This window comes from Equus asinus, chromosome 24, assembly GCF_041296235.1.
Source record: "Equus asinus isolate D_3611 breed Donkey chromosome 24, EquAss-T2T_v2, whole genome shotgun sequence".
Taxonomy (NCBI): Eukaryota; Metazoa; Chordata; class Mammalia; order Perissodactyla; family Equidae; genus Equus; species Equus asinus.
Genome location: NC_091813.1, coordinates 43646692 through 43672236, shown reverse-complemented (window position 1 = coordinate 43672236; position 25545 = coordinate 43646692). Strand labels below are relative to the sequence as shown.

Sequence of the window (25545 nt, the reverse complement as noted above, 5' to 3'; positions counted from 1 at the left end):
AGCTATATAGTTAACACGTATGACCATGGCGTGTTCACCTGTGTCGGCACACTCCTCTGGTAAACACACAGTCTCTCCCTAACCGTGATGTCGTTGGAATATTTCTTTTTGTTTTATTTGTCCAAAGTCAAACATCCACTCCTTCAGATCACCAGTGTCTTATAAGCCCGGTGCTGGCCCACACTGCTGCAGGACTGGGACAAAGGGGTGATGTTACAGTCTGGTTTCCATGGCAACAGAGGAGGGGTAATGAAAACCGAAATGTTGGAAACACCCATTCTGACAATTGTGACATAATTCAGGTTATTACAAGGACGTAACTACCAAAGAAGCAGAAGTGTCATTACCTTGCAGCTCATGTCGGCAAAAAGCTACAGTGCACATTTCTCTCAGTTAGGCTGCTAAGAGGAAGGAAACACCACACACACACACACACACACACACACACACACACATGCACGCCTCATTTTCTGCATGTAAAATGTGTGTGTTCTTTAAAAGCCAGTGGTTGGCTGGTTTTCCGGACATGATGTGGTTGAAGCTGTCATCGTAATGGAAATTCATTGCTGTAGCTATGGTAAATCGAGTTTTCTGCCTGTGCTGAATGCATTAGTCTAATGAGATGTTTGCAGCCGGAGAGCAGGGCTGCTGGAGACTAACTGTGAGCTCCTAACACACGGGTGGAAGATTAGCTTTTGCAATACTCGGTTTGCATGTACTGAAAGTCATCTGTCTTCTGAGTCAACATTCCCGGCCTGGTAAAGAACCAGATCAGTGCTCTGGTGAACGAGCTGTAGGTAAGGGAGATGCACAATCGCAGGGTGTGCCGTCGACACGGGATCCTTCTCTTCTTACTGTCAGCATGACAGCTTACCTGTTTCAGGTTTTCTCGGTTGCATGCCTCCGTCTCCGGCAATGCACGAGTGTCCTGAAGTAAAACCACTGAGGCCGGCAGGTAAACTTAAGTTCCTCCTACTCAAAATACAATGTTTGCTTTCAACCAGATCTCAGAGGGGGAGATGCAGTAGAGAATTACATAGTTTATAAATTTTAGGTATATACATGTTCACTGCTCTTTAACTCTGCATTTAAATATGTAGAAAGTTATTTTTTTCCCCAAACGCGAACTCTAATAACTGGTTAGCTTTTTTCCTTTTTTTGGCATGATGATTTCACTTTGCTTTGTTTTGTTCTTTAATTTTAAAAAATTGCAGTATGTTATGGGATAAAAAATACTTACCTAAAATTTAAATTTTAAAATCGATGTGTTATGAACATGCGAGGTGGCTTTTTAAATTGAATTTTATTTTTAATATCCTAGGTGGAATACTTTACGTGTCTTTGTGCTGGTTTTTCCTAATTTCCTGGGGCAGATGAGAATATGATGTATTGCTAGTTGCTGGTGTTGGTTGGTTTTGGGGAAAAAGTCAGGTGACTATGGAGTGTCAGGAGCAGTCTTTCCAAGTTCAAATACAGTCACCTACTTCCCAGGTGGGGTCTTGAGTGATTGAATCCGGTGACACAAGGCTTCCTTTCCAAGTTGCTTGCTGCGAAGGATAGAAATTGGATGAGGGTGAGGTGCCTGCTGTCTGTAAGTCGTTTGACAGAGTTGTTGAGGGGCTGGGTCAAAGTTCTTTCTCTAATAGTAACAAAAGGTGGCTCGTGATGTTGTCTCTCGATTCTGTGACAGCTCTCCAGATGGTTAGACGGTCAACAGCTTTCTGAGAAAGTGGCTTTTTGGTTGGCCTCAGACACTGTGGTCCTGGAGAGAGTAATCTAGGTGCTCTGGAATCGAGATATTTGTTGTATATTCTGTGTGTTTTCTTCTTTTTCAATCAAAGGAACCATTTTTGAAGAGTGAGAGACGTACTTGCTTTTTTTCCCAAGACAAAAAAATGAAATAAAATCTTTGGAGTGAAAGCATAAAAATAACTGAGAAGGAATTTACAGTGTGGTTAAGGAAGCTACCTAGGGGAACAGTATCTGCGTGGAGTATTTTTTTCGCTTCTTGGTAGCATGAGCCCGAAAACATGAGGGGAGTGTTTGAGCAACGGCAGCTGGGCAAAGATTACCTGGAAAAGTAGTCGTGATCATCTAAACTCAAACAAAATGTTCATGTAGAACCTTCAGTTTTAGGAAAGCTGTTGGTTGGCTTCAAAATCTTTACTTTTAAAAGCTATTTGAGACAGATATTTCTAAAAATATGAATGTGTTTTCTTTAGCTCTTTAAGTTGTGTTACGTGGAGAGGTTCTGTCATATTTTAGCAAATGTATCAGTCTGCTTGATTTGTGGAATTATAGGAAGAGTGTAAATCTCACAAAAACCCAGTTCTTTTATGTTTAATATGTTTAAATTTCTTCCCCGTGGCACCAAAATTACTTTTTATTTTGCTGCAAAAAAAAAAAAAAGGGTAAATGAACAGTAATAGAAAGAAGAGAAACGAGAGTAAATTGCTTTCGGTCATTTATTGGTTTTTGGTGGTGTGTTTTCGAGGCAAGTGAAACCAGCAGAAGTGGTTTCACTTTCTGGTTCTTGGCTTCTGGGGGCTGGGGTCGCCGGCTTCCTCCAGCAGCAGGTAAGGCAAGCCGACCAGCTGCTGGAAAGCAAGCCCGCCCCAAGGGCTGTCACCCTGCTGTAAGAACTTTCACACTGAAAATTCGAAAAAGTCAAGACTTTTTAAATGTTAAATAATGTTTGCCTATTATAAAAATTCACGCGATGCCCCAAAGTACCAAGACAGAATTTTAAATTTTTTTAGGCTTTGAATGATGTGAAAATCACGAGCAGATTGCGTTAAACCTTTCATAATGTGGTGGTTTTTATTTATTTTTTTAGTCTCAATTTTGGATCTCCAATTCGTCCACAAGTCTAAGGAAACGTTACTGAAGTTCCCTTAAATCAAAATGAGGAATGCTCAGGGAGAGATAACCTTTACGAACATCTGGGGAGTTAGATTTTAGAGTGTTTTGTAGGTCTGTTTACAGTGTGCCGTGGCAGGAGGACACATCACACACACACTCGCCCCTTCTGACACCTTAAAACGGGCGTTGGGTCTAGGCAGAGATGGGGGCGGAAGCTCGAACCCTCCCCAGGGGCCCCCGGCGGAGCTCCGCGGGACGCTGTTCCTCGCGGGTCTGTACCCCTGGAAGCCTCAGCATCACACTGACGCCAAGTGGCCGGGAAGTGCTTACGGCAACCCACACGTCCTGAAGAAAGCAGAGGCGACACTGCCCCTTGTCAGGCTGGGGGCTTCAGATTCCAAGCTCCTCCAGTTTCCTTCGCTGCCGCTTCCCCTCCACTGAGCCTTCTGCTCTTCGGGCATGGTGTGGCAGAGGAGGGAAAGGAGGTGCAGAAAGCCTCTCTTCTACTACCTATCAAAGAGCATAAAACTCGGTCTGACATCTTAGAGATGAAGTTTATGAAAGCAGTCTCTTTAGGCGTGAACACACGTGCTTCTTAATTTTAGTGGGCAAATTGGACATTGCGAGGAGGAAGCTTTAAGGGCCGCCAGGGACATCTTACTTCTTAATCCTGCGATCTCCCAAAAGCCTAGTTTGAGATTTACACGTTTTTAATGTTTTTGTTGCCTTCAAAGGCAGACAGGTGAGGAGAGAAGAGGGGGATTAAAAACAGCCCCTGGGAGAAAAATCAAATGGTTTGGTACATATGTAACGTAACAGAAGCCACCACTGTGTCTAGTAAATTACTCTAAATTTTAATTAATGAGTCACAAAAGCCACACCACAAGCTTTAAAAATTATCCCTTTATCAATAAGGTGATAATTAACTTTCTTTGGAATTAACAATTCTCTCAGCTCCGGGCAGTATGCAGCCTAGTAAATTCTGTGGAATGCTGCCAATTTTTAACAATTGGTCTTTTGGCAAACCTACTGGATTTTAATTCAAACGTCTATTGTGACATTTTCCAACGTGGTTCAAAGACCATTAGGATCACCCAAATTATTGTAAAATTTCTGAGATTGAGAGGGCAGCTCGGAATGTTTGGATTGCATTTGAATCTGTTGCTTTCTCTTTCTTCATTTTCCTTTTCTACCTTCCTCCCGCCCCCAACCCCAAACCTCTGCATTCGCAAGAGCGCCACACTCTAGTCTGCTATAAATCTGGGCTAGAATCTCTGCTATAAATCGCTGTGGCGAATCCTGCGCTTGTTGGTACGCACGTACCAAGTTCCAAGGCTTTGGCTGCGAGCCCACGAGGTTCGAAGTGTTTTTCATTGTTGTTGCCCGCATCTCGGTTTCAGTTCTGGCAAAGGTTCGTTCCTTAATATTTCTGCAAACTCTCACCCGCCGCTTGTCAGATGCCGAGATTTAGATTGAGATTCAAAGAAGAGGAGCTTCAGGCAGAAAGGGCCGTTTCGGACGTGCTCACGGCTGTGTGAAATCTGGCTTATTCTGACCTACACGTATTAATGTCTGAAGAGGTACAGAGCATAGAGAATTTCAGAGCAGCCTGCTCCACAAGGAACCCTCTTAGATGCACGTGCCTGCATGCACACACACGCACACACACACACACACCCCAGTGCTGCTGGTCGCTGGTGGGCAGCATTCAGGGGCAGCCTGATGGCGATGCTTCTATTTGGCCACAGTGGCTGGAAGGCAAGGATGATGGGTACCAACCACTCCTTCAGAAGTCAGACGTCTCTCTCCTCCTTCTGGATTCCTCACACATTAGCATTGGTGGGCTCTTGCTCCTCTCAGCCTAGAGACCTGGCTGGGACAGGATGCTGGTGACAAAGCTTCCTGCTGGGTTAAGTTGGCAGTTCCGACACAGTCAAGAATATCTCTGCCTTTGGGAGGGTAGGATGGAGATGAGCAGCAAGCAGGATGGGTGCGTTCTGGAGTAAATCAGCACTTTCCAATCAGAAGAGTCACTTTGCCACCACTAAGAAGATAAAGCGCCTCTGCTCCTTGCAATGATTACTTTGTGGACTGCTCTTTTAAGGCAGAGAGAATTTATTCTCCAGTGACAGTTCTCACTTTGTGTTAAGTTGAAAAGTCATTCCACTGAGTCTAGGTGACACCCTGGAGTAACAGGGATATGTTCTGAGATCCGCATCACAGGCTTCCCTGGGATTGTCGTTGTTCCTGTTTGCCCAGTTGTGTGTTATTGAGAATCTGGTGACACAGAATGATGTAAGCTCCTCTTTCCCCTCCCACCAATTCAGACAGTTCTACCTAAATTTTTATTTGTGGGGAGGCAGATGTGCATTTCTTTTTCAGCAACTGCATTTATTGATCAGAGAAATGGAACTTGGTCCTGGCGTTGCTGATCTCCAAGAATGATTGCACGCTCCTGCAGCCAGGCTGTGCCACCCCTTTGAAGAAGGGGCTGGGCGAGGAGTGGTGGCCTTACTTTCTCCATAAGGCACACAAAACAGAAGCAGAGGAGTAGAGTTGGCTGTTAGGACAAAATTAATATGCCAGGGAAAATTAGTGTCAATCCTATGCTTTGAAAGGTGCCCATGCTGTCGGGTTAGCCCCATCATGGTGACTCACCTTTTGGGAGTAACAAAAGCCTTTGCCCTTTTTCTCTCTCTGTGCTGATCCTTCTAGAGCAAAAGCCCTAATTCTTTCAAAACAGAAACATATGGCTTGAAAGTAATCCTAAAGAAATATGCAGCCTTTCATGAAGATGAGTACTGAACTTGGGAACAAAAGCTGAGCTGGGCAGAGCAAAGAATTCCCCTGGTTGGGTCCCAGTCCAGCCAAGGGAAAATGGCACTGTACAGAGAGGTACTGGGATAGAACCCTGAGGAAAGAGCCTATTCTAGTCCCTTTCCAATGAGGATCTGACCATCACTCTCCCTCCTAGATCCCCTGGTGCGGTCTAAAAAGGATTCAGTAATAGCTAACAGTAGTACATGGCTGTCAGCTTATAGACCTTATGGGTCCTTTTCTTTTGGATTGGAGAAAAGCTTTTCAGTTTTCCGTTTTCCATTTGTCCACAGGTCATCCTGGGAGATCATTGTTCTAATGAGAAAACCAGGGCTGAACACCAAGGGCTGTGCTTTTTCCCTCGTGTCCACAGCCGGGCCCTGAGCCCTCCCACCAGACCGATGCTAACACTCTCAGTGGCCATGTCTGAGGGTCTGCCTTGGATGCAGCCTTCAAGCTGGCCTGGGGCTGCCTTAGGGTTTTACTTCTGTTTGGACAAGCAACTGAGGCCTTGATAAATGAAGAAAGGGAGAACCGAAGAGAAAAACACAAGGTGGAAACCAACTTCAGGGCATCCACGCTTTTTGTTTTGGAGCTGGGATTGGGAGGTTGTATAACTTAACCAATTCCTTTGGGACTAACCATTTCTAAGCTATTACAAGCCAATAGGCATCATTTTCATTCTTTATAGCTTTCCAAGAAAGAGGCCGACCTCTTTCCTCCACAGTCCTTCGCAGTCCTTTAGGATTTAGTGCCCACTCTATTGGGAAATGATGGTGATGTCAAGGGTTAGTCACATAATTAGCTCTTAAAATATGCTGTTCATCCCAAAAAGAATAACTCGAAAGTGTTGTGTGAGGCATTGGGTTTATTGATCAGTAAAGAACTCTACTGTGGGAATAGATTTCTGTCATTTTTCAGAAATCATTAATCCTTGGTTTGGTTCACTCTGTTGCCATTGTTGCCTGTGCTGGGGGAGCTTGCCATGAAATTTGAGGGTCAATCCAATAGCCATCTGTGCATTCCTTCTTATATTGGGAATTCTCCCTTTCAGATGCCAAGAGATGCATATTACTTTTTAATGAGTATTTATTTTTTTGTGAGGAAGATTGGCCCTGAGCTAACATCTGTGCCAGTCTTCCTCTATTTTGTATGTGGGATGTTCCCACAGCATGGCCAGATGAGCAGTGTGTAGGTCCGCACCCAGGATCTGAACCCACAAAGCCCTGGCCGCTGAAGTGGAGCACTTGAACTTAACCACTACACCACTGGGCTGGCCCCAATTATATCACTTTTAAAACCTCATTTACAAATGGAAATGGAAAGCTGTAGACAGCTTTAAATTTTGGTGCATAAATTACAAAGGATTGAAACAATAAAAAAAAAAACCAAAGACACAAAACCCTACTTGTTCTAATGCCTGAAATCACCACCCACAATATGGAAATACAGCTCTTGTTCTGAGTGCTTGTTACATAATTAATATTAAGTACTTAACGTAAATAATGAGGGCAAAGTGTATGGTGGGGTGATGTTGGTGCCTGATGTGGAAATGGTTAATTGGTCCCACAGTGAGAGGCTCTACAACTGTATGTTGCCTTAATGAGACCAGGTGAATATAAACTCTCTCCAGGGAATTGAAGTTAGAAAATCAAGTTGGCGTGTGATGTGTGTGACAGCATGTGGGGGCCGATGATATGTGTTGGTACAGAGGACTGGTCCTTTCTTTCTATTGTCTCCCTTTTAGTTAGAAGTCATTTGGTGTGAACTCAGTAAAGAAAAAGGCACTAAAAGTTCTCTGATAGCAGAGTAAGGAAAAAGTACATTCAGAAAAGTTTGTTTCACACACATTTCTTGGGAATCAGCCCAAATCTCTGCTGAGGTCAAGGGCTGAGTTCTTACTAATTGGCTGGAGACCCAGAATAAGGTGGAATAAACTGGAAGTGTAATCATTAAAAAAAAGTATTTCTGGGCACAGGTTAGCTCACCATTTTTATGACTATATTTGACATTTTCATGCCTGAAGAAAAAAATTTCCACGGGACCAAAGACATAGCTGGTCCTTGTAGATTTTACAGTGGACAGGGTGCGTTCCACGGCTTACTGGACAAGTCAAGCAAACCAGGGCACCCTTTGGCCGAGATTTCCTGTACTCTGCTGTGTACTTGGTAGACTGATTATCAGTTTCCATGGGATTTTCTTTCTCATCCCTGAGAATACAGATTTAGGATGGGACAAGGAGAATTTACGCTGGGACCATGGAGCCACTTAAGTCCCAGACCATTTTCCAGCCAGCTCACCCCTCTGTGGAAGCTGGAGGGTTACAATAATCACCCAAATAATGAGTTTGGGGGAAAACATCTGACATTTGAAGGGAAGAATTAAAAGCAAAACCTGTACTTTGAGAGGTGGTCTCTAAGTGATTCCCAGATTCCTAGATTGAATGGGTTTTCAAGAGCTCTCTCCCAGGGCAAGCCACTGGGCCACGGGGCCCACCCTGTTTCCCTTGCGTCTTTGAAGGATGCAGACAGCGCAGCCTCCAGCCTCAAGATGTCCACGTGTTAGCAAGGGGATTTTCCCCTCCAGAATAGCCCCCAGTTTCCTCCTTCAGTAACTTCTGCCTCCTCTGAGGGCGTACTTCTGTCCTCAGGGCTGCACAGAACAAATATGAGTGGATCAGCATGGATTCTGACTGAGAAAAGTCAGATTAATGGCTACCAGTAGGACCCAGGGAAAGTACGGTGGCAATGCTGGGCCTCCCTGAACCTCCTCTTTTCACCAGGGATGGTATTCCTTGTCAGTCCCCACTGCTGAGGCCCGGTGTCTTCTTGAATGTGACAAGTGCTTAATAAATATTTGTTGAATGCATGAGTGAATGATTGAATGAATGACACTGTCAGCATGGTGGAGGCAGCATGGCATTGTGGAAAGAGCATGCACACTCTTTGGTGTTACCCTACTTCATTAGCTCATACGATATAATATTGCAGAATTTTCTGGGAAGGTTACTTGGGATATTGTATATAAAGTTCAATGGAAACAGCATATGGAAAAGGGCTTTGTAAACTGTAAAGTGCTGTACGAATGGTAATAAATGTACCTTCCCATTTATGGAGCATCGTATGCTTAGGGATGCTAAGAAAGGCACTCAACATGCTTCACCTTATTTATCTTGTTTAATCCACTTAGGAAGTCAATAAGAGAAGGGCTATGTTTATCTCCATTACACAGATGGGTAAACTGAGGCTTACGTTAAATAACTTGTCAAGGGTCATGGCCATAGGAAGTCTGCTGAGTCTTTTCTTCTCCAGTTTTGAAAGCCAATTGGGACATTCAAGTCTTTTCACCTGTGGGGGCTGAAGAGAAAGAGCTCTTTCATGCCTTAGAGCCAGCTGCTCCTGTTCGGCCTGGCTGGGGTGTTCCCAGGTCCAGCAGGTTCCAGAAAGGAAATGATTCCCTGGTGTTTCCACTTGGAAACGCATTTTCGATCCACAGCAAACTTCTTTTAAGCAGCAGACGCTCAGTCTTGTCACACTCAACCCTCATTTTTATTGCAAATATTTTTTAACGCCCTGTTTACAATCCCGAAGTGAAATTCCCAGAGAATATAATCCACCCACGCCCATAATTTAAGAAAATCCGTATAAAGCCGTAACCGAAATATAAAGAGGATTGAAGGCAAAGTAGTGTACAATTACTTCTGGTGGCCATCATAATGAAGTGACCAGGTGCCTGACATCTGCTACTTCCACTTCAGCCTCAAACAGGGGACCAGTACTGGGGACTCAGTTAACACGAGCTGGTGCTGCGGCCGGCAGCTTGATTTTCCAAAATGGTAAACGATACTTGGAATTCCGACCAAAACAGAGAACTGTCTTCCCTCGATTTGCATACTAACTGCATTCCTAGAAAATAAAGTGTATATGACAGCTGAGTAGAAATACATTATGTTTATGTGTAAAAAGAAGTGAGTTCTAGGTTCAGAAAAATGGAGTTTTCACTTACGTAACTATATGACAAGACAGCGCTTGTTAGCGGGACAGCTCCGAGGGTCCAGCATCCCCATCTCTGCCCTCTGAATACAGTAATGCTCACCCCACCCCAACATTGTACGAGATAAAACCATCTCCAACATATTTCCAAAGCGCTGCTCGGCGGGGGATGGTCTTACCACTGCTGAGCACCTGTGGATCGGAGCACGCTGACCCACCATGCATTTCCCTGTCTCCTACTCCCCCAAACACCTGATAATTATGGTTTAGAAAGAAGATGGTGCTGTTGGCCGGTTCCCTACATGATTGCTGAACAAAGCCATCTCAAATATCATGGCGGGAATTTGGGGGGTAACTTTGACATGCTGGGAAGATGCTGGCTAGCGAATTTCCTCTAAAAACTTGCAACTTGAGGCTGAGAGAAGACGCTTTCTATCATGTCTCATTCTCCTTCAGATTATGCATAGGTTTTATCATAAACGTAGTATTTTTTTAAAAAACCTTTGTAAAGTCCCCGCGGTTCTCTGGTTTTGCTTGAATGCATTAATGCTTTCTGAGGACTGTGGTGGTGCAGGCTTTGTCCTAGGTATCCACATGACAGCCCTGGGACGTCTCATTATTCCCCTTCACAGACAAAATCCCCGAGATTCAGTGAGCTTAAGCAACTGGCTCCAGGTCGCCCAGTAAGTGGTGTAACTGGTCTCAAAGCCAGGTGTGTCTGACTCCAAACCCATCCCTTTGCCCCAGTGTGAGCTGGCTCCTGTATTAGTTCTGGATGGTACGCTTTGATCCAGGATGTGGAAATCCTGTATCTGAGGACTTTCTCGTTATTCAGAACGTAAAAATGGGGAGGAGGAGTAAAGATGGCCTCAGATGCTTTGACGTTCTTTCCACGGAGCTGTGGGGTCTAATTCCCCTCTCCTTGACTCTGGGCTATCCTAAGTGACTTGCTTGACTCATAGGATGTGGCAGAAGTGACATTCCAGGGTTGACATAAGGAGCCTTGCAGCTCCACCTGGGGGTCTTGGAAGGCTCGCTCTCGGAGCCCTGAGCCACCACATGACAAGTACGACTGCCCCAAGGCTGTGGGGTAGTGAGATGCCCAGGAGGGTGAGACAGCAGGGAGGGAGAAGGAGGCAGGAAACATGGAGCCGCTAGACATGTGGGTGAAGAAACCATCTTGGGAGTGGATCCTCCCGTCCCAGCCTTCCCAGCTGATACCCCAGAGATCAGAGACAAACGGCCCAGTCAAGCCGTTCCTGAGTTCCTGACCCACAACATGGTGAGACATAACAAGCCACAAGGCTTGGAGTAGTTTTAAATGTAGCAACTGATAAGTGGAACATGTAGTCATGGCGTTCTTTCTGTTGTATTGTGTACCGAGGATTATTTTTGATGCCTATGAGAGAAGGATTTTCTACTTGAAAAGGAAGGTAAGATTCACTATAAAATACGGTTGATTTTCATTTGCTTGGGATTGAAATGAGAGACGGAAGTTGTTCTATATACAGTGACCATCAGAAGTGTGTGTTTTCAGGGGGACTATTATTTTAGTAAGTGTCTGTTTAATTTTACAGTTGGTTTATATATTCAAAATTTTAACAAAAAATACTTGATTTGAGTTTATGAATGTGACATAAAGTTTCATTTAAAAATTTATTTATTTAGATAGGCCATTTAAAGATTTAGTAAGTATTAAGTAACTACAGTACAGGAGGTGTATGAATCAGGGTTCTCCAGAGAAACACAACGAATAAGATAGACAGATGAATGATAAATAGATTGATAGATAAATGATAGATAGAGATTTGTTGTAAGAAATTGGCTCACATGATTGTGGAGGCTGAGAAGTCCCATGATCTATAGTCAGCAAGCTGGAGACCCAGGAGAGTGGATGGTGTAGTTCCAGTCCAAAAGCTGGCAGACTCCAGACCCAAGAAGAGCTGATGTTTCAGTTCGAGTTCAAAGGCAGGAAAAAAACCGATGTCCCAACTCAAAGGCCATCAGACAGGAGGAGTTCCCTCTTACTCAGCCTTTTTATTCTATTCAGGCCTTCAACTGATTGGATGAGGCCCACCCAAATTAGGGAGAGCAATCTGCTTTACTCATTCTACAGACTCAAATATTAATCTCATCCAAAAACTCCTCACAGATACACTCAGAATAATGTTTGACCAAATATCTGGACACCCCATGGTCTAGTCAAGTTGACACATAAAGTTAACCATCACAGGACATGTTCAGACATATCAAATATGCAAAGGTTGTACCTAAGGATGAAGTTTGGTAAGCACAGCTTTGAGCCTTAGGCTGTCCCCGTCTCTGGTCCGAGGGTTTGGAGCTGAAATCCTGGGTGGTGTTGCTTAGTTCATCCATAGGGACTGGGATCCTCTGAGTCCTTCCCAAAATGCCTCCTGGGAAAGTCATCCTTCAACTTTCAGAGTAGCTTTTAGAGAATGTCCCTGTTGGTGACTCTCATTCTGGGGAAGTTTGGGCCACCCTTCATGTTCCAGCTGCCCTCTCAGGAATGGCCATTTCCCAGCATCCCACAGCTGGCCGCCATGTTTACTGCCAGTGCCTTGGGCTACCCACAGTTTTGCAGCTGCAGTTCAGGCTCCCTGCCAGCTTCCACACAGGATCATATGTCACAGCAAGCTTGGTCCTCTAGTGAGAGAATGTCTGCCCTGGAAGTCAGGGTCATTGGACACCCTGTCTCACTATTTAATGTTAAGTCTGGTTCAGCAGTGACAAGGAGCTCAGAGGTGATGTATATGATATGACATCATAGGAGCTATGATTGGTCCATGCCTCATGGCCGTGAAGGCAGCTGGACATTTTCATGCCCGCCCTGGGCCCCACTTGTTTATGTGATGCCATGTGGCACCATCAATTTCACTTACCCACTGTCCACTCTCTGAATTTGTGTCCAAACTACCCCCAGAAGCAGGATAAAAATCTTTAGGTCAGTGCTTTTCTCTCTTTAGCCTCTTGGACTTGAGTTGTCATTGCAGAACAGAAAATCAGTGATGGGCACCTCCTTGGGATGGAAGAAGACATGTCTTTCTCTTTAGGCGGATGCCTTTTGATTTGGGCATTCTGGGCAAACCTCAGCTTACTCAAAGTGCTGCAAATCAGTGTAACCAGTTCTTGCTCTCTTCCCATCTTCAGCTGTCTGAGAGAGGGGTGGAAGTGTCCACCCCGTGGAATGATGAGTCATGGTAGGACTAGAGAGAGGAGCGGGGTAGGTTGATTCAGATGTAATACAAGGGATGACAAGAAGCACAAAATTCAATAAAGAAAACAAACAAGTTCACAAAAACAAGATGCATTTATTTTAATTACATATTTATAGGATGGAAACGGCAGTGATCTCTGTCCCATGCTAAAGACGAAAATGTGTTCACAGTGCCTGTATTTGCCTGCTGGGGCCGCCATAACAAAATACCGGAGGCTGGGCAGCTTGAAGAACAGAAGTTTGTTTTCTCATGGCTCTAGAGGCTAGAAGTCCAAGATCAAGGAGTAAACTGGTTTTTCCTGAGGGCTTTCTATTTGGCTTATAAATGGCTACCTTCTTGCTGTGTTCTCACAAGACCTTTCCTCTGTGTGTGGGCACAACCCGGGTGCCTCTCTCTCTTCTTGTAAGGACACTGGTCCTATTGGATTAGGGCCCCACCCTTATGACCTCATTTAACCTTAATTGCCCCTCTAAAGGCCCTGTCTCTGAATATGGTCACATTGAGGGTTAACCCTTCAACATACCAATTTTGGGGGTACACAATTCAGTGCATAACAGCGCTTATCTTAAGATTTCATCTGGCGGTTTTCATCTATTTCCCTATAAACTCTCAATGGCAAATGTGCCTAACAGTGGTCTCATGACTTAGCAAACACCTACATTTCTTCAAATTTTAGGTCAGTCACATTTCTGCTGTACCCACTCGAGATGGCCGAGGGAAGTACTTCCCAAAGGTTCCAACTCTCCCCTCGGGGCAGAGGAAGTCGTCTGGTGTTTCCAAATCCTTTTTAAGTGGCAACTGGAGCCTCCCCCTATCTCCTTCTCCCCCAACAGTGCAAGTTCACAAAGTCCATAAAATTGATGAAACTAACCAAGGAGGGTTGTCTTGATAGAGTTAGTCTAGCGTCCCCCAGCTTGTGCTTGCTGACACAGCTCCCACTGTGCCTTCCGCCTCTCCCAGTGGGACATAAGAACACTCCCCCCACCCAGTGGTCAGAAGACATCCCAAGATGCTTTGTGCACCAGTTGGAAGAGGGAGTCTTGAAGATACAGATTCTATTTGAGTGAAAATTACTAATCTCACTTTCATCTGTTTAACTAGCTTTTCTTGAACTCTTCAATCTGAGACTTCCCTCTAGTTCTTGAGAGATTAATTTGTTGAAAATGAATAATTATTGCGCCCTGAATTTTAAGGTGGATGGTTGGATGCATCGTATTGCATCCCCACGAGGTGGTTAACAAGCTTCTTTGTAAGGAGACCGAGAGGCCGTAAGTTAAATGTCTTGCTTCAAGATCAGTAACAGCAGCAGGGTTAGGACAAAAATCTTTCATTCTTGAATCCTAGGCCAGAGCCATTGTCAACTGGCCCATAAAGTTTTCCTAGAATCCCTGATCTGAGAGCGGGCAATATGGGATGCTCAAGCATGGAGACGTTTGAAAATACATTGCTTATGACATGTACCTCCAACACTCTCCTTACTCATGTTTGAGAGTGTGAATTGAGTTTGACACTGGCCTGTCACAGTTTTGGTTGATGTCCCAGGCATTGAGAGAAAGCACCAGGAGAGCGGTCTTTCCTTGAGGCCAGTGGTTTTCCTGGGGGCTTTGTTGGTGCCTTTCTTTAACCACATACCACCCAATGCCACCTGACTGAAGATTTCCAGTGGATGCTGGGTCCCGGTGTGGCAGCAGTGTGGGGAGGGCTACAGTGAGAATGAGTGCCCTTGGCTTTGGGTTCCTCGCCTGAGAGCAATGGCATCAAGATTGTTGAGTAAGCCTCCAGGACAGATGCCAATGCCCAAAGGGGCCAGCACCAGGGCTCCACCTTGTCAGCCCAGGAATGGCCTCTGCTGGTTAACTGCCCGTTCCCCACTCACCACGTGAGCATGGGGACTGGCATAGAGAGGTGCTCCCCATGTTTTCTGGATGGATTAAGGATATATGGACAGAAAGGGGGATAGGGGGTTACGTACCCAAAGACCTGCTTGGCTAGCTCCCCGAGATCCAGGTTGGAATTTCAACTGTATTAATGGATCTCCACCTACATGTTCCACAGGCACCCTAAAGTCAACATTTCCAAAGCCTGACTCATCATTTGTCCCCTTTCTCACATCTTCTCCTTTATTCTGACTTCATGAGAGCTATCACTGCTTCCCCATCTATCCAAGAGGACAGTTTCAGAATCCCAAATTCTCCTCAAGTTCAAGTTCTAATTGATGCTACTTCCAAAGGAGTTTCCTGCACTTCCCCCTTTTCTCCCTCCACCCTCTCCTTTCCCTTGCTCAGGCCCTCGTTAGCACCCTGCACCTGGACCGTAGCCTTGGCCTTCAGCCCAGCCTCTCTGCCTGCAGCCCCCCCTCCCTTCACCCCCCTCTTCATCCCCCTCCCTTCACCCCCCTCACGCATTCCTCCAAGGTTATCTTTGTCAGACATTCATCCACTTTAGTGGCTCAGCTGCTTACAAATCTCAGACAGATTCCATTGCTTACGTCAGTGGTTGCCAAATGTTTGGACTGTGGCCCCCATCACAGATAATTCCTCAAGTGCACATCCCCAATATATATATATATATATATTCATAGATTATATACATACTACTATATTAATGCATTACACATATTATAAACGTACACAAAAATGTTTTGACATTTGATATGAAAAAGGCCACATGAGCCTTTGCCCTTCCCCATACATTCTCAAAGCCTCTGTGTCTTTTCACTTTCGATTCTTGCATCCTGGAATTCTCTTCCCTCGCTTTTCCAGGTGATGAAATTCTATGTGTCCTTCAAAACATGACTTACACGTCACTCCCCGGAGCCTGATCCTCCACACAGACTTCCTCTGTGCCGCCTTTATATACGGTATTTAGATCTTTAACCTTCTCCTGCGGCATGACTTGGGAATGTTCTGGCAGGTATGAAGGAAGAAGGACGGTATCAGGATGTACGTCTCTATTGTTGCCAAAAACAAAACTGTAATAGTAACATATCTTTCCTTCCTTGTAAAACATTCCAAAGGTGTGTTTTGTTTTCTACCTCCATTTCAACTTTCCTGTTACTCCGGGTAAAATACGTCTTCCACAGATGAGTGCGGAAGCAGGCAGCCAGACAGACGCAAAGTGGGGGGAGTAACTGAGGGAGATGTGCAGAAGTAAACTTCCCTCCGAGTATCAAGCAATTGGGCTAATATGATTTAGAACAACAGGATGGGTGAAGTTTGTGTTTGTTTTCCTCCCCATCTGTAATTAATTCACGGAAGTGCTGGAGGATGTTAAATTTCGTAAACGAATAATAGAACCGTTCTTTGAAATAAAAATGGTGGCAGCAACCTAGTCATTTTACAGTAGCGTGAACGGAAGATAATTACAGTTTGAAAGACTGTCCCCATCCAGCATGAGAACAGAGAACACCAGCGGCTTGTTGCTGTGAGCACAAATTGCAAAGTTTACGTGTGTGGCAGGGAAGTGGCGAAGGATTTTCCGCGTCTAGCTGAAGAGAGCGCTTAACTCACTTTTTAGCTATTTCAACCAGTGTCCTACGGGGAATATGTGCTAATAAACATGACAATAACATTGTAATGGGACAAGAAGGGCTGACACAGCGTTTTGTTCATTTGTGTTCAGCATCAGCAGGGAGCTTTGCAAGCCCTGGGCAATGAAACAGGAGCATATCGGTTTGACTGTAGGCATTTTAATTAGAAGTCCTGGGAATATCTCTGTGCTGTGGCAGTGGAGTGAGACCGGCCCCACGAAGATTACCCAAGGCACGCTTTCCTCCCAGCCTTCAGCAGCCGTTAGAAGGTTTTACCCGAGGCAGGGGGTTGGGGGAGGGGAGGAAAAGTTTCTAAGAAGAGGAGGACTTCTGGTGGGCTGGCATCCAACTCCAATTAGCTACTCAGCTGTCAGCACCCACAGCCCTTGTTTTAACAAAGTGGTGGCAAAGATTGACAGAAACGGCTCGACCCCATTATGGATCCCAAAGCATTTTTAAAAGGCTCTTTCTACTCTCGCTACCTTTCCGTAATGTGGCTTAAATACAATGCACGAATAAAGACATCATAAATCAAAAGCTGTTACCGCACATGGCCCCTGAAATTTATGGGTATTAAGTAGAAAAAGCTTAGGAACATTTCACCAAATAATTTTCCAATCCCCTAGGACTCATTTGAATTTCCCTCCTCCCCGTCGCCATTGCTGCTGCACGTTCCCCGGCTGCCAGGGATTTATTGCGCAGGAACACCTGAGCCCCAGGGTGGAGGCAGCAGACCCTTTGCCACCAGACAGGCTGATTGATTCTTACGGGCTGGAGCTCAGAGCTCTGCCCAGCCACCAGCACCACATGGGCAAAGAGCCAAGAACCAGGAGAAAGACATGGCAGCTGCCCTCAGATCAGTGATGTGGCCTTGGCAATGGTAGAGTCCGTCAGCACTGGACCGCTGTCCCCATTGCTTTCACCTTTTGCCCTGGGGCTGGAGGGTGGGGAACTCCAGAGGGAGACAGTGGGACTCATTGGAGGTAAGGGGCCCACTGCCAGGCCAGGATGGGGACTTGCTACTCAAAGCCAGCCCCTTCTGTGATGGTTCTGGGCCACAAGTGCCCTTTGGAGACCCAGTGCTCAGTGCTGGGAGGCAAGGTGCAGAGCAGGCCGTACCCACCAGAGACCAACATTAAGAAGCAGAACCTTCCGGTTATGCCCTGGGTGGTGGTTATTATGTCCTACTCTGTTAGTGGAAAAGTAGAAACAATTGGTAGTATTACTTACATTTATTAGTTAATTAATGAACTCGACAAATAATTATTGAACCTCTCTGATGGGTGAGACACATGCAATAACTTACTCTGGCCGTGCAGGTGGACAAAGTCAGGTGAGTGTCCACAAGGGCCAGACGTGGGTCTCCTGCTCTTCAAGGATCACCTCCTCCAGGCAGCCTTCCTGTCCTCCTCCAGCCCTTGTACTTATTCTTAGAGGGCCATTCAGGTCTGCACCTCAGTGCTCTTCTCCGTTAGGTTGAGGTTTAGCTATTTCCTGTGTGTGTGTGTGTGTGTGTGTGTGTGTGCGTGTGTGATTGTGTCTTCTCCTCACTTAGGGCAAACTCACAGATGAGTCTGTGTGGTGCAGCCTTGGTGTCCGGGCAGCCTGGGGTTGGAATCCTGGTCCTGCCACTGTCCGTGTGGTTAAGTCACCACTTTTCATCTTGCTGAGCCTCAGCTTTCCTACCGTTAAAATGCAGACACTAATACTTATATCACAGGTGGCTCTGAGGAGCAAATGAGCTGAGATGGGTCCAACACTTTGTGTGTTGCCTGGCCCACAAGGAACATGCAATAAGTCAAAGCTAATATGATTAAGTCATTTAACACGTGGATTGTCAACTGAGCCCCTGTTCAGTGTCTATCAGGGACAAAATCTCTCTTTGATTGTCTGTCCGTCTTGAGCTGAGAAAGAGCCCTCTAAGCGGAAAGCTGCCTGGAGAAAGTAGAGAAAGCGGTAGGCATAGGACTCTGTGGTGTCACCCGGCCCTGGGATAAATCCTATTTTATTCAATGAGGAAAGAAAAGAAGGAGCATATCCTTAGACATTCTTCTGAGGCTGAAGGGGATATATAGATCAAGAACTCAGAACCGTGGCCTTCTCTACGTGAATCTCTGTGCTCTGACACTCTTTGATCCCCTGCTGGTCCTGGCCCAATGATGCAAATAATGTCTGTCCGTTTCAATGCTATTATTCTTATTATAATTAGGAATATTATCTTTCAGAACTATTATATTTCTCCTCAGGTCTCATTGCCAATATTATAGCTGCCATGAGCTCTTAGATCCAAGGGCCTATAAAATAGCTCACCACATATGTGAAACTTTCTGTCACTCTTCACTGAGCTAAGTTGGGAAATTTATAGTTTAGAAGAACACAGAGTCAAGTTGAAAGTGTGGCTTTGCTGGGTCTGGGCATAACCAGGCTTTTCAACTGTACAGTAGTTTGGCAGCTTTCGTCTAACAGAAACATCAAAGCCCATAAAACCAGTTTAGTGTCAGAGTTTCAAGGTGCTATGTTAAATATTCCTGCAGTGGCTGCCATTCCTCACCTTTTCAAAAGTGAGGGTATAAAAATGGCAGGAGGTGCTGCTTTAAAAAGGCCACAATCTCAATCTTCTTCACAGTGAGTGAGAAAAATCATGCTGTTGAGGAAGATGGTATGTGGTGTTTTCTCATTCATTCGTATTTTCTTGATATCTGTGACATCCCTGTATTTGAGGTATTGTCCTGGAATATAAAGAAAAATAAGACATGTTCTGAGCCTCCATGGAGCTGATGGTGTACTCGATGGATCGGCAAATATTTTCTGTAAAGGGCCAAATAGCAAGTATTTTAGGTTTTGGGGGGGCCATATGGTTTTGATCGTAGCACCCTCAACACTGGTTCCAGGACTTCTCCTCCCCTCTCCACTGCTCCCTCTCCTCAAGCCTACTGACCCCTTCTCTCCCTACACCCACTCCTCCTCACCTGTAAGACAGGCGGCAGTACCTGCAGCACAGGCTGACTGTGAGGGTGAACTGAGCTGACATGCTCAAAGCCCTCACTCAGGCTCTAGCTGCTGCTTAAAAATGTTCGTCTGCCTCCCTCCTTTCCTTCCAGATGAATCTGAGGAAGTAAAATCTGCCCCCTCCCCCACCCCAAAGCTAACTGGTCTACCTGTGTCCCAACTCCAACCCAAGCATCTTCTCGAAGACCTTTATGTACTCAGCTCTTTCTCTTGAACATTCAGCCTTCCCCTCTGTCTTGTTACACTCTGCCTACAAACACAATTAAGGCTCCTCTCTTTAAAAGAGGGATAAGATGAAGACAAAGACAGAGGAGAAAAAGAGGAGAAGGAAGAGGAAAAGGAAGGAGGAGGAAGAGAAAGGAAGAAGAGGAGAAAGAAGAAGAAGGAGGAAGGAAAGAAGAAACCTCTATTCGACCTTATATCCTTCTCCAGCTACCATTCTCTTTCTCTGTTATCCGAATGGTCTCTGTCTGCCTTCACTTTCCCCTTATCGCTCTTGTTAATTTCTGTTTCTTCCTCATGTTTTTCCTGCTCAGAGGTATGCTGCACCGTGGGAAAGGAGAGCTTTAGGGCCAAGCACATATCTCCACATTGCCTTTGTGGTGTCACAGACTCTGGGCAACTTACACAGCACCAGGATCCTCATCTATAAAATGGGAACAATGAGGCTGCCCTCATGATGAGATCATGAGAATTCAGCAAGGTGACCAATGGAAGGCACTGTGCAGGGCTTGGCATGTGGCAGGTGACACTCAGTAAATCCTGTTCCCTTTCTCCTCCATGAGCTGCTTGAGGAAAGGCAGGGGCCTCTGTCCTTGGGGAGATTGGGGGAGGGGGTGGGTAGAGACTGTTGTTCTGAAAAGTACCCCCAAAAAAGACTTTTTCTTTTTTCATCTTTGTTTTTGGAAAAAAAGCAATGTGGGATTCTAGTCATGTAAAGATGGAGATAGATGCGCAGGTTGATTTCATTAGTCAATTAGTTACTCTCCTCAACATATACTTACTCAGCATCAGCTCTATGTTCATCCCAGTGAAAGACCTGGGGATCCAAAGGTGATTCCCACTTGAGAGGAGCTCTCAATGTCATTGGGGGCGCAGACAAGTAAGCCAGGCAAGTCGCACATAATGACCCCCCCGTGCGTTGAGAGGCGAGCTGTAGGAGGAGTTCCTACAAGTGCCATGGGAATGCAGGAAGGGAGTGGCCCTCTCTGCTGGAAGACGTGGGGAGTCTTGCCATGGAAATGCCCTCTGAGCCAACTGGAAGGATGACTTTGAGGGTGCCAGGGCGAAGAGGGAGGTGAGAAGGGATTCCAGGAGGCTGAAGAGCGTGTGCAAGACAGTGCTGTCTGTGGACCAGTGCGAGCAGGCACTGGGTCTGGATGGGAGAGAGGTAAGGTGAGAGGAGGCTGAAGGTGCGAGTCTCATCTTGATCCTCCTCTAGGAACCTAAAGACTTATTCTTCCCTGTGGAGGGGAAAGTGGCCTTCCCCATGTGAATCCAGAGGACAGAGGTAAGGCCAAGGGAGAGAAGTTTCTGTGGGGCAGAGCTCAGCTCACAATTAGGAAGAATTCACAATCAGTCACGTCCGGCAAAGGAGCAGGCTTCTACCCTTCACTGTGTGTAAGCAGGAACTAGGGCATGTGGGGGCAGCAAGAATGCGGTGCTGCTCCTCTGCCAAATGTAGAAGGAATTCATAAATGGGATGAGGGGGAAAGATGAACTTGACTCCTAGACTATGTCCTACCCCCCATCCCACCCCACCCCACGGGATGGCCTGTGCTGGCTCTCCCACCTCAGGCTGCGGAGAGAGAAGGGCCTCCTTCCAGAAAAGGGCTGAGTGTCCAGCTCAGCTCTGGGCTGCCTTGAGAACCACAGTTTTGCCACATGTCTTCCTTTCAAGGGATAAAGGGAAAAAAAGGGACACCTGGATAATATCCTCTATTAGCAGGAGAAGTTTGGAGAGTTAGCCAATTTTTAGAATTAAATGGGTGTGTGTATGTATATGCACACACATACACATATACATGGCTACAACATAAAGTATTGTGTTGTGATTCCAAATGTTAGATCTGCTTGGGATGCTTAAACAACATATTGCGATTTGAATCTGGCCCACATTCCTTCCTACCTCCTCTGGACTCCCCTGTGGGCATCCCGCCTCTAAAAGGCTGAAGTGAAAATGGAGAAGTGGAGCCGTGGATCCCATCTGGCTTACCCACGGGACTGTCCTCAGGCAGCTATGGGCATTCTGCCAGGACTTAATTTTGTAGCAGGCAGTTGGGGGTTATTTATGTATTTTTAAATTATGTTTTTGAGTTATATAAGTTGTACACACACATATTCCTGTTTAGAATGAAAATTAGTAAATTAGTACAGAATCTATGTAGCTGCATTCTCCACGCAGAAGCTAGAGTGAGCCTTTTAAAATGTGAGTCAGACCACATCTCTGCTCGGCTCAGAGAAAGAGCTAATACTCATAGGTGGCCTACAGGGCACCACATGCTCTGGGCCCCCCATTCTCTGCCTTACTTCATCTCCCTCCCCACCTCCCCTCAGTCACTCTATGCCCAATATTCTGGCCTCCTTGCTGTTCTCTAACATACCAAGTACACAGCCACCACAGGGCTCTTGCACTTGCTGTTTCCTCTGCCTGGAATGCTCTTCACTCACATATCCTTATGATTCACTCTCCAAGTTCCTTCAGGTCTCTGCTCAGATATCCCCTAATGAAAGAAGCCTTCCCAGACAATTGTCAGTTTAAAATAGCACCCTCACTGCCATCGTGCTTTATCTCCCTTAATCTAATTTAGTTTTACAGCATTTATCATCACCTGGCTTATTACATATTTGTTTATTTTCTAGAATATTAGTTCCATGACTTTTTGATGTTATTCATACTATATTCTTAGTGCCTGGAACACTGGCACTTATGAGGTACTCAATAAATACATATTGAATAAATAAATTAATTAATGAAGATTATGGTAAAAAGTAAGAATATCTCTCTCCATCCTCTTATATGCTCGCTCCCATTCCATATTATTCAGTTCTTAGCACTGTAATAGCATATCCTCCTAGAAATTTTCTTTGCATATGAAAGGATACTTAGAGGCATCTGCTTCTAGTTAGGATGTAACTAGTTAGGATGTAGAAGGATGGGAAAAACTTTTGGTCATGGGAAACAACAAGAATAACCCAGAACAATAAAAACTGTACTTTTCAATGGAACTAGTAAAAAGTGATATATGCAAAGAAACCTTGATGAACCATATTCCAGACAGAAAGGAGCCCTTCCTAGATATAGCAGAGAACTCCAGCTTTCATACCTGGGGAGTGGGTAGCTATAGGTAGAGGTAGGAATGGGGAGTTTCCCTAAGGAGGAGTGGCCCTGGGAGCCATTTGAAAGGATGGCTTTTAGTGCACCAGGCCAGAGAAGGGAGGTGAGGAAGGGACTACAGGAGTTGAAAATAGTGTGTACAAAGACAGTGCTGTCTGGGGACCGATGAAAGTATCACTTGGGTCTGGAATGGAGGAGTGGACCTGAAAAAGACAGAAAATTTACAAGGAGAAATCAGTCGAGCTTTATATAATAGTGTGTGCCGCTCGGAGGGATTGGGATCTGAAAGATCTTTGGGTTCAGTCCAAAGACACAAACCACACCAGATATTTGAATAGGGAAGATTTAATATAAAGAATTGCTAACTACATAAAAGGTGGTTAACTCCTGAAAGAGGTAAAGGAGAACTCTAGTAACTGCAGAGAGCAGTAGCTACCCTTAAAGTTGAAGGAAAAGTAAATAATGAAGGAACTTAGAAACCCAGAGGAAGGGGCCCCTGCAAGGCTGAGGTTCAGACTTCTGTGGAGACAGTGTGTTGACACATGTTGGAGAGCACTTGCTGCTCAACCAAAGAACCATCCGCCTCTCTAGGAAACACTGCCAGGACCCCTGCATACTGAGCCACTTGCCACCAAGTAGAAAAACAAAACACTAGAAGAAGAAAAAGTCCCTTCTTTCTCTTCCAGATTCGCAATGTCTCTCCAATGCCCTCTGTTGACAGGGTCTAACATCAAGCCAACTGGCAAGGGAGAAATGTAGTCTGTAGAATCCAGCCCCAGTATCATAGAATAGGGCAAAGAAAGATGGATTTGTTGCTGAGAAGCAATAAATTAATATGTGGTGCAAAAATGCATATGTAAAAAACAAACAAAAAACCCCAATAAATTCATCTCCCTCTTTCCAAATTTTGCTGAGACAGCACCAGTAGAAGAGGATCTGGAAAGAAGAGAAAACGCATATAGTTTCAAATATTCTCCTGGTTTTAGAATTCAAACGTAAACAAAAAAATAGAAGGAACTGGTTGGGATTTGGGCAAATCATAGGTAAACTCACTCTGAATAAAACTACAGTTCTGCACCAGCTGAATTAGATTCTAGGCGACCCTGAACAGCCACCTGACAGAGGAAAGAGTTTGAAACTCTGGGAAATAAGCAAAACTAAGCAAAAAATTATGTTTCATTCTCCACTATTTTTCTGTACACAATTTCTGGAGCACAATTTTTTTAAAAAAGAGAGAGAGACAAGTAAAGAAGCAGGAAAATGTTACTCATGATTGAGAAAAAATACAGACAATGAGAACATATCCACAGATGGCCCACATATTGGAACTATCAGATAAGTACTTTAAACTAACTATTATAAATATGTTAAATAATTTAAGGAAAAGAGATGGATATTTCAGGAGAGATATAGAAACTCTAAAAATAAAACAAGTGGAAATTGAAATTCTAGAACTGAAAAATAAAACACAAGACATAAAAAATCACTGGATGGGCTTAACAACAGATTAGCCACTGAAGAACAAAGGATATGTGAGCTTGAACACACATAAGAAAGAAAGCAATGATGTATAGCCAAAAAGCCAAAAGCTGAGATAAAATGAAATTCTTAAAAAAAACACAAAACTCAATTAGTACAAAAGAAGTTGGGAAAAGAGAAATAAAAGACAAGTGATAAACAAATAGCAAGATGTTAGACTCAAATAGCAAGTCAACTCTTTTTTTTTTTTTTTGAGGAAAATTAGCCCTGAGCTAACTACTGCCAATCCTTCTCTTTTTGCTGAGGAAGACTGGCCCTGAGCTAATATCCATGCCCATCTTCCTCTACTGGCCCTGAGCTAACATCCATTCCCATCTTCCTCTAATTTATATGTGGGATGCCTACCATAGCATGGCATTTTGCCAAGTGGTGCCATGTCCACATGCGGGATCCGAACCGGCGAACCCCAGGCCCCTGAAGCAGAACGTGTACACTTAACCGCTGCACCACCGGGCCAGCCCCGCAAGTCAACTCTTTAAATAATTACATTAAATACAAATGAACCAAACACTTCAATTTAAAAGTAATGATTGTCAGGCTAGATAACAAAAATAAAACCTAACTATGCTGGCTACAAGAGACACATTTTAAATATAAAATTGAAATAAGTTACAAATAAAAGATCAATAAAAGATAAACCATGCAAACATTAACCATGAGAAAGGTGGAGTAACTATATGATCTTACAAAGTGGACTTAAAGACAAGCAGTTTCATCAGAAATAAAAAGGGACACTCATAAGGACACAAGTGTCAAGTCATCAAGAAGACATTAAAATCTTAGATGTGTTTGCACCATAATGACAGAGCTTCACAACACAAGTAGCAAAATCTCTCAGAACTAAAGAGACAAATAACAAATTCACAATTAGAGTTGCAGATTTTAATACTGCACTTTTAGTAACCGATAGAACTAGGCAAAAATTACAAGAATACAGAGGATTTGAACAGCACTATCAACCAACTCAACCTAATTAATATCTATAGACACTATACCCTACAACCACAGAATACTCATTCTTTTCAAATACACATGGAATATTCACCAAGATAGACCAAAATCTGGTCCATAAATAAGTCTCAATAAATCGCAAAGGATTGAGATCATACAGAACATTTTAAAAGCCAATAACAGAAACATATCAGGAAAATCCCAAATACGTGAAAATGAAAAACACACCGCCAAATAACCCTTAAGTTAAAGAAGAAATTATAAGGGAAATTA

The 25545-nt window shown here is 44.5% G+C and overlaps 1 protein-coding gene across 7 annotated transcripts in view; it reads left to right on the top strand.

Moving 5' to 3' along the window:
* The first annotated feature begins 522 nt into the window (after positions 1-522).
* The window catches only part of SCML4 (Scm polycomb group protein like 4), a 112262-nt gene continuing 87239 nt past the window's right edge, over positions 523-25545 (top strand). For 3 of the 7 annotated variants that reach the window (XR_011497643.1, XR_011497641.1, XM_070496169.1), the window contains exons 1-2: positions 607-797; positions 884-955. Coding sequence is in view for 1 of the 7 variants with exons in the window: in XM_070496169.1 (XP_070352270.1) it covers positions 898-955 (58 nt within the window). In the remaining 6 variants the exon portion in view is untranslated. Of the gene's footprint in view, positions 798-883; positions 956-25545 lie in introns of all 7 variants that reach the window. The other 4 variants (XM_070496170.1, XM_014868363.3, XM_014868366.3 and 1 more) reach the window with 4 other exon arrangements.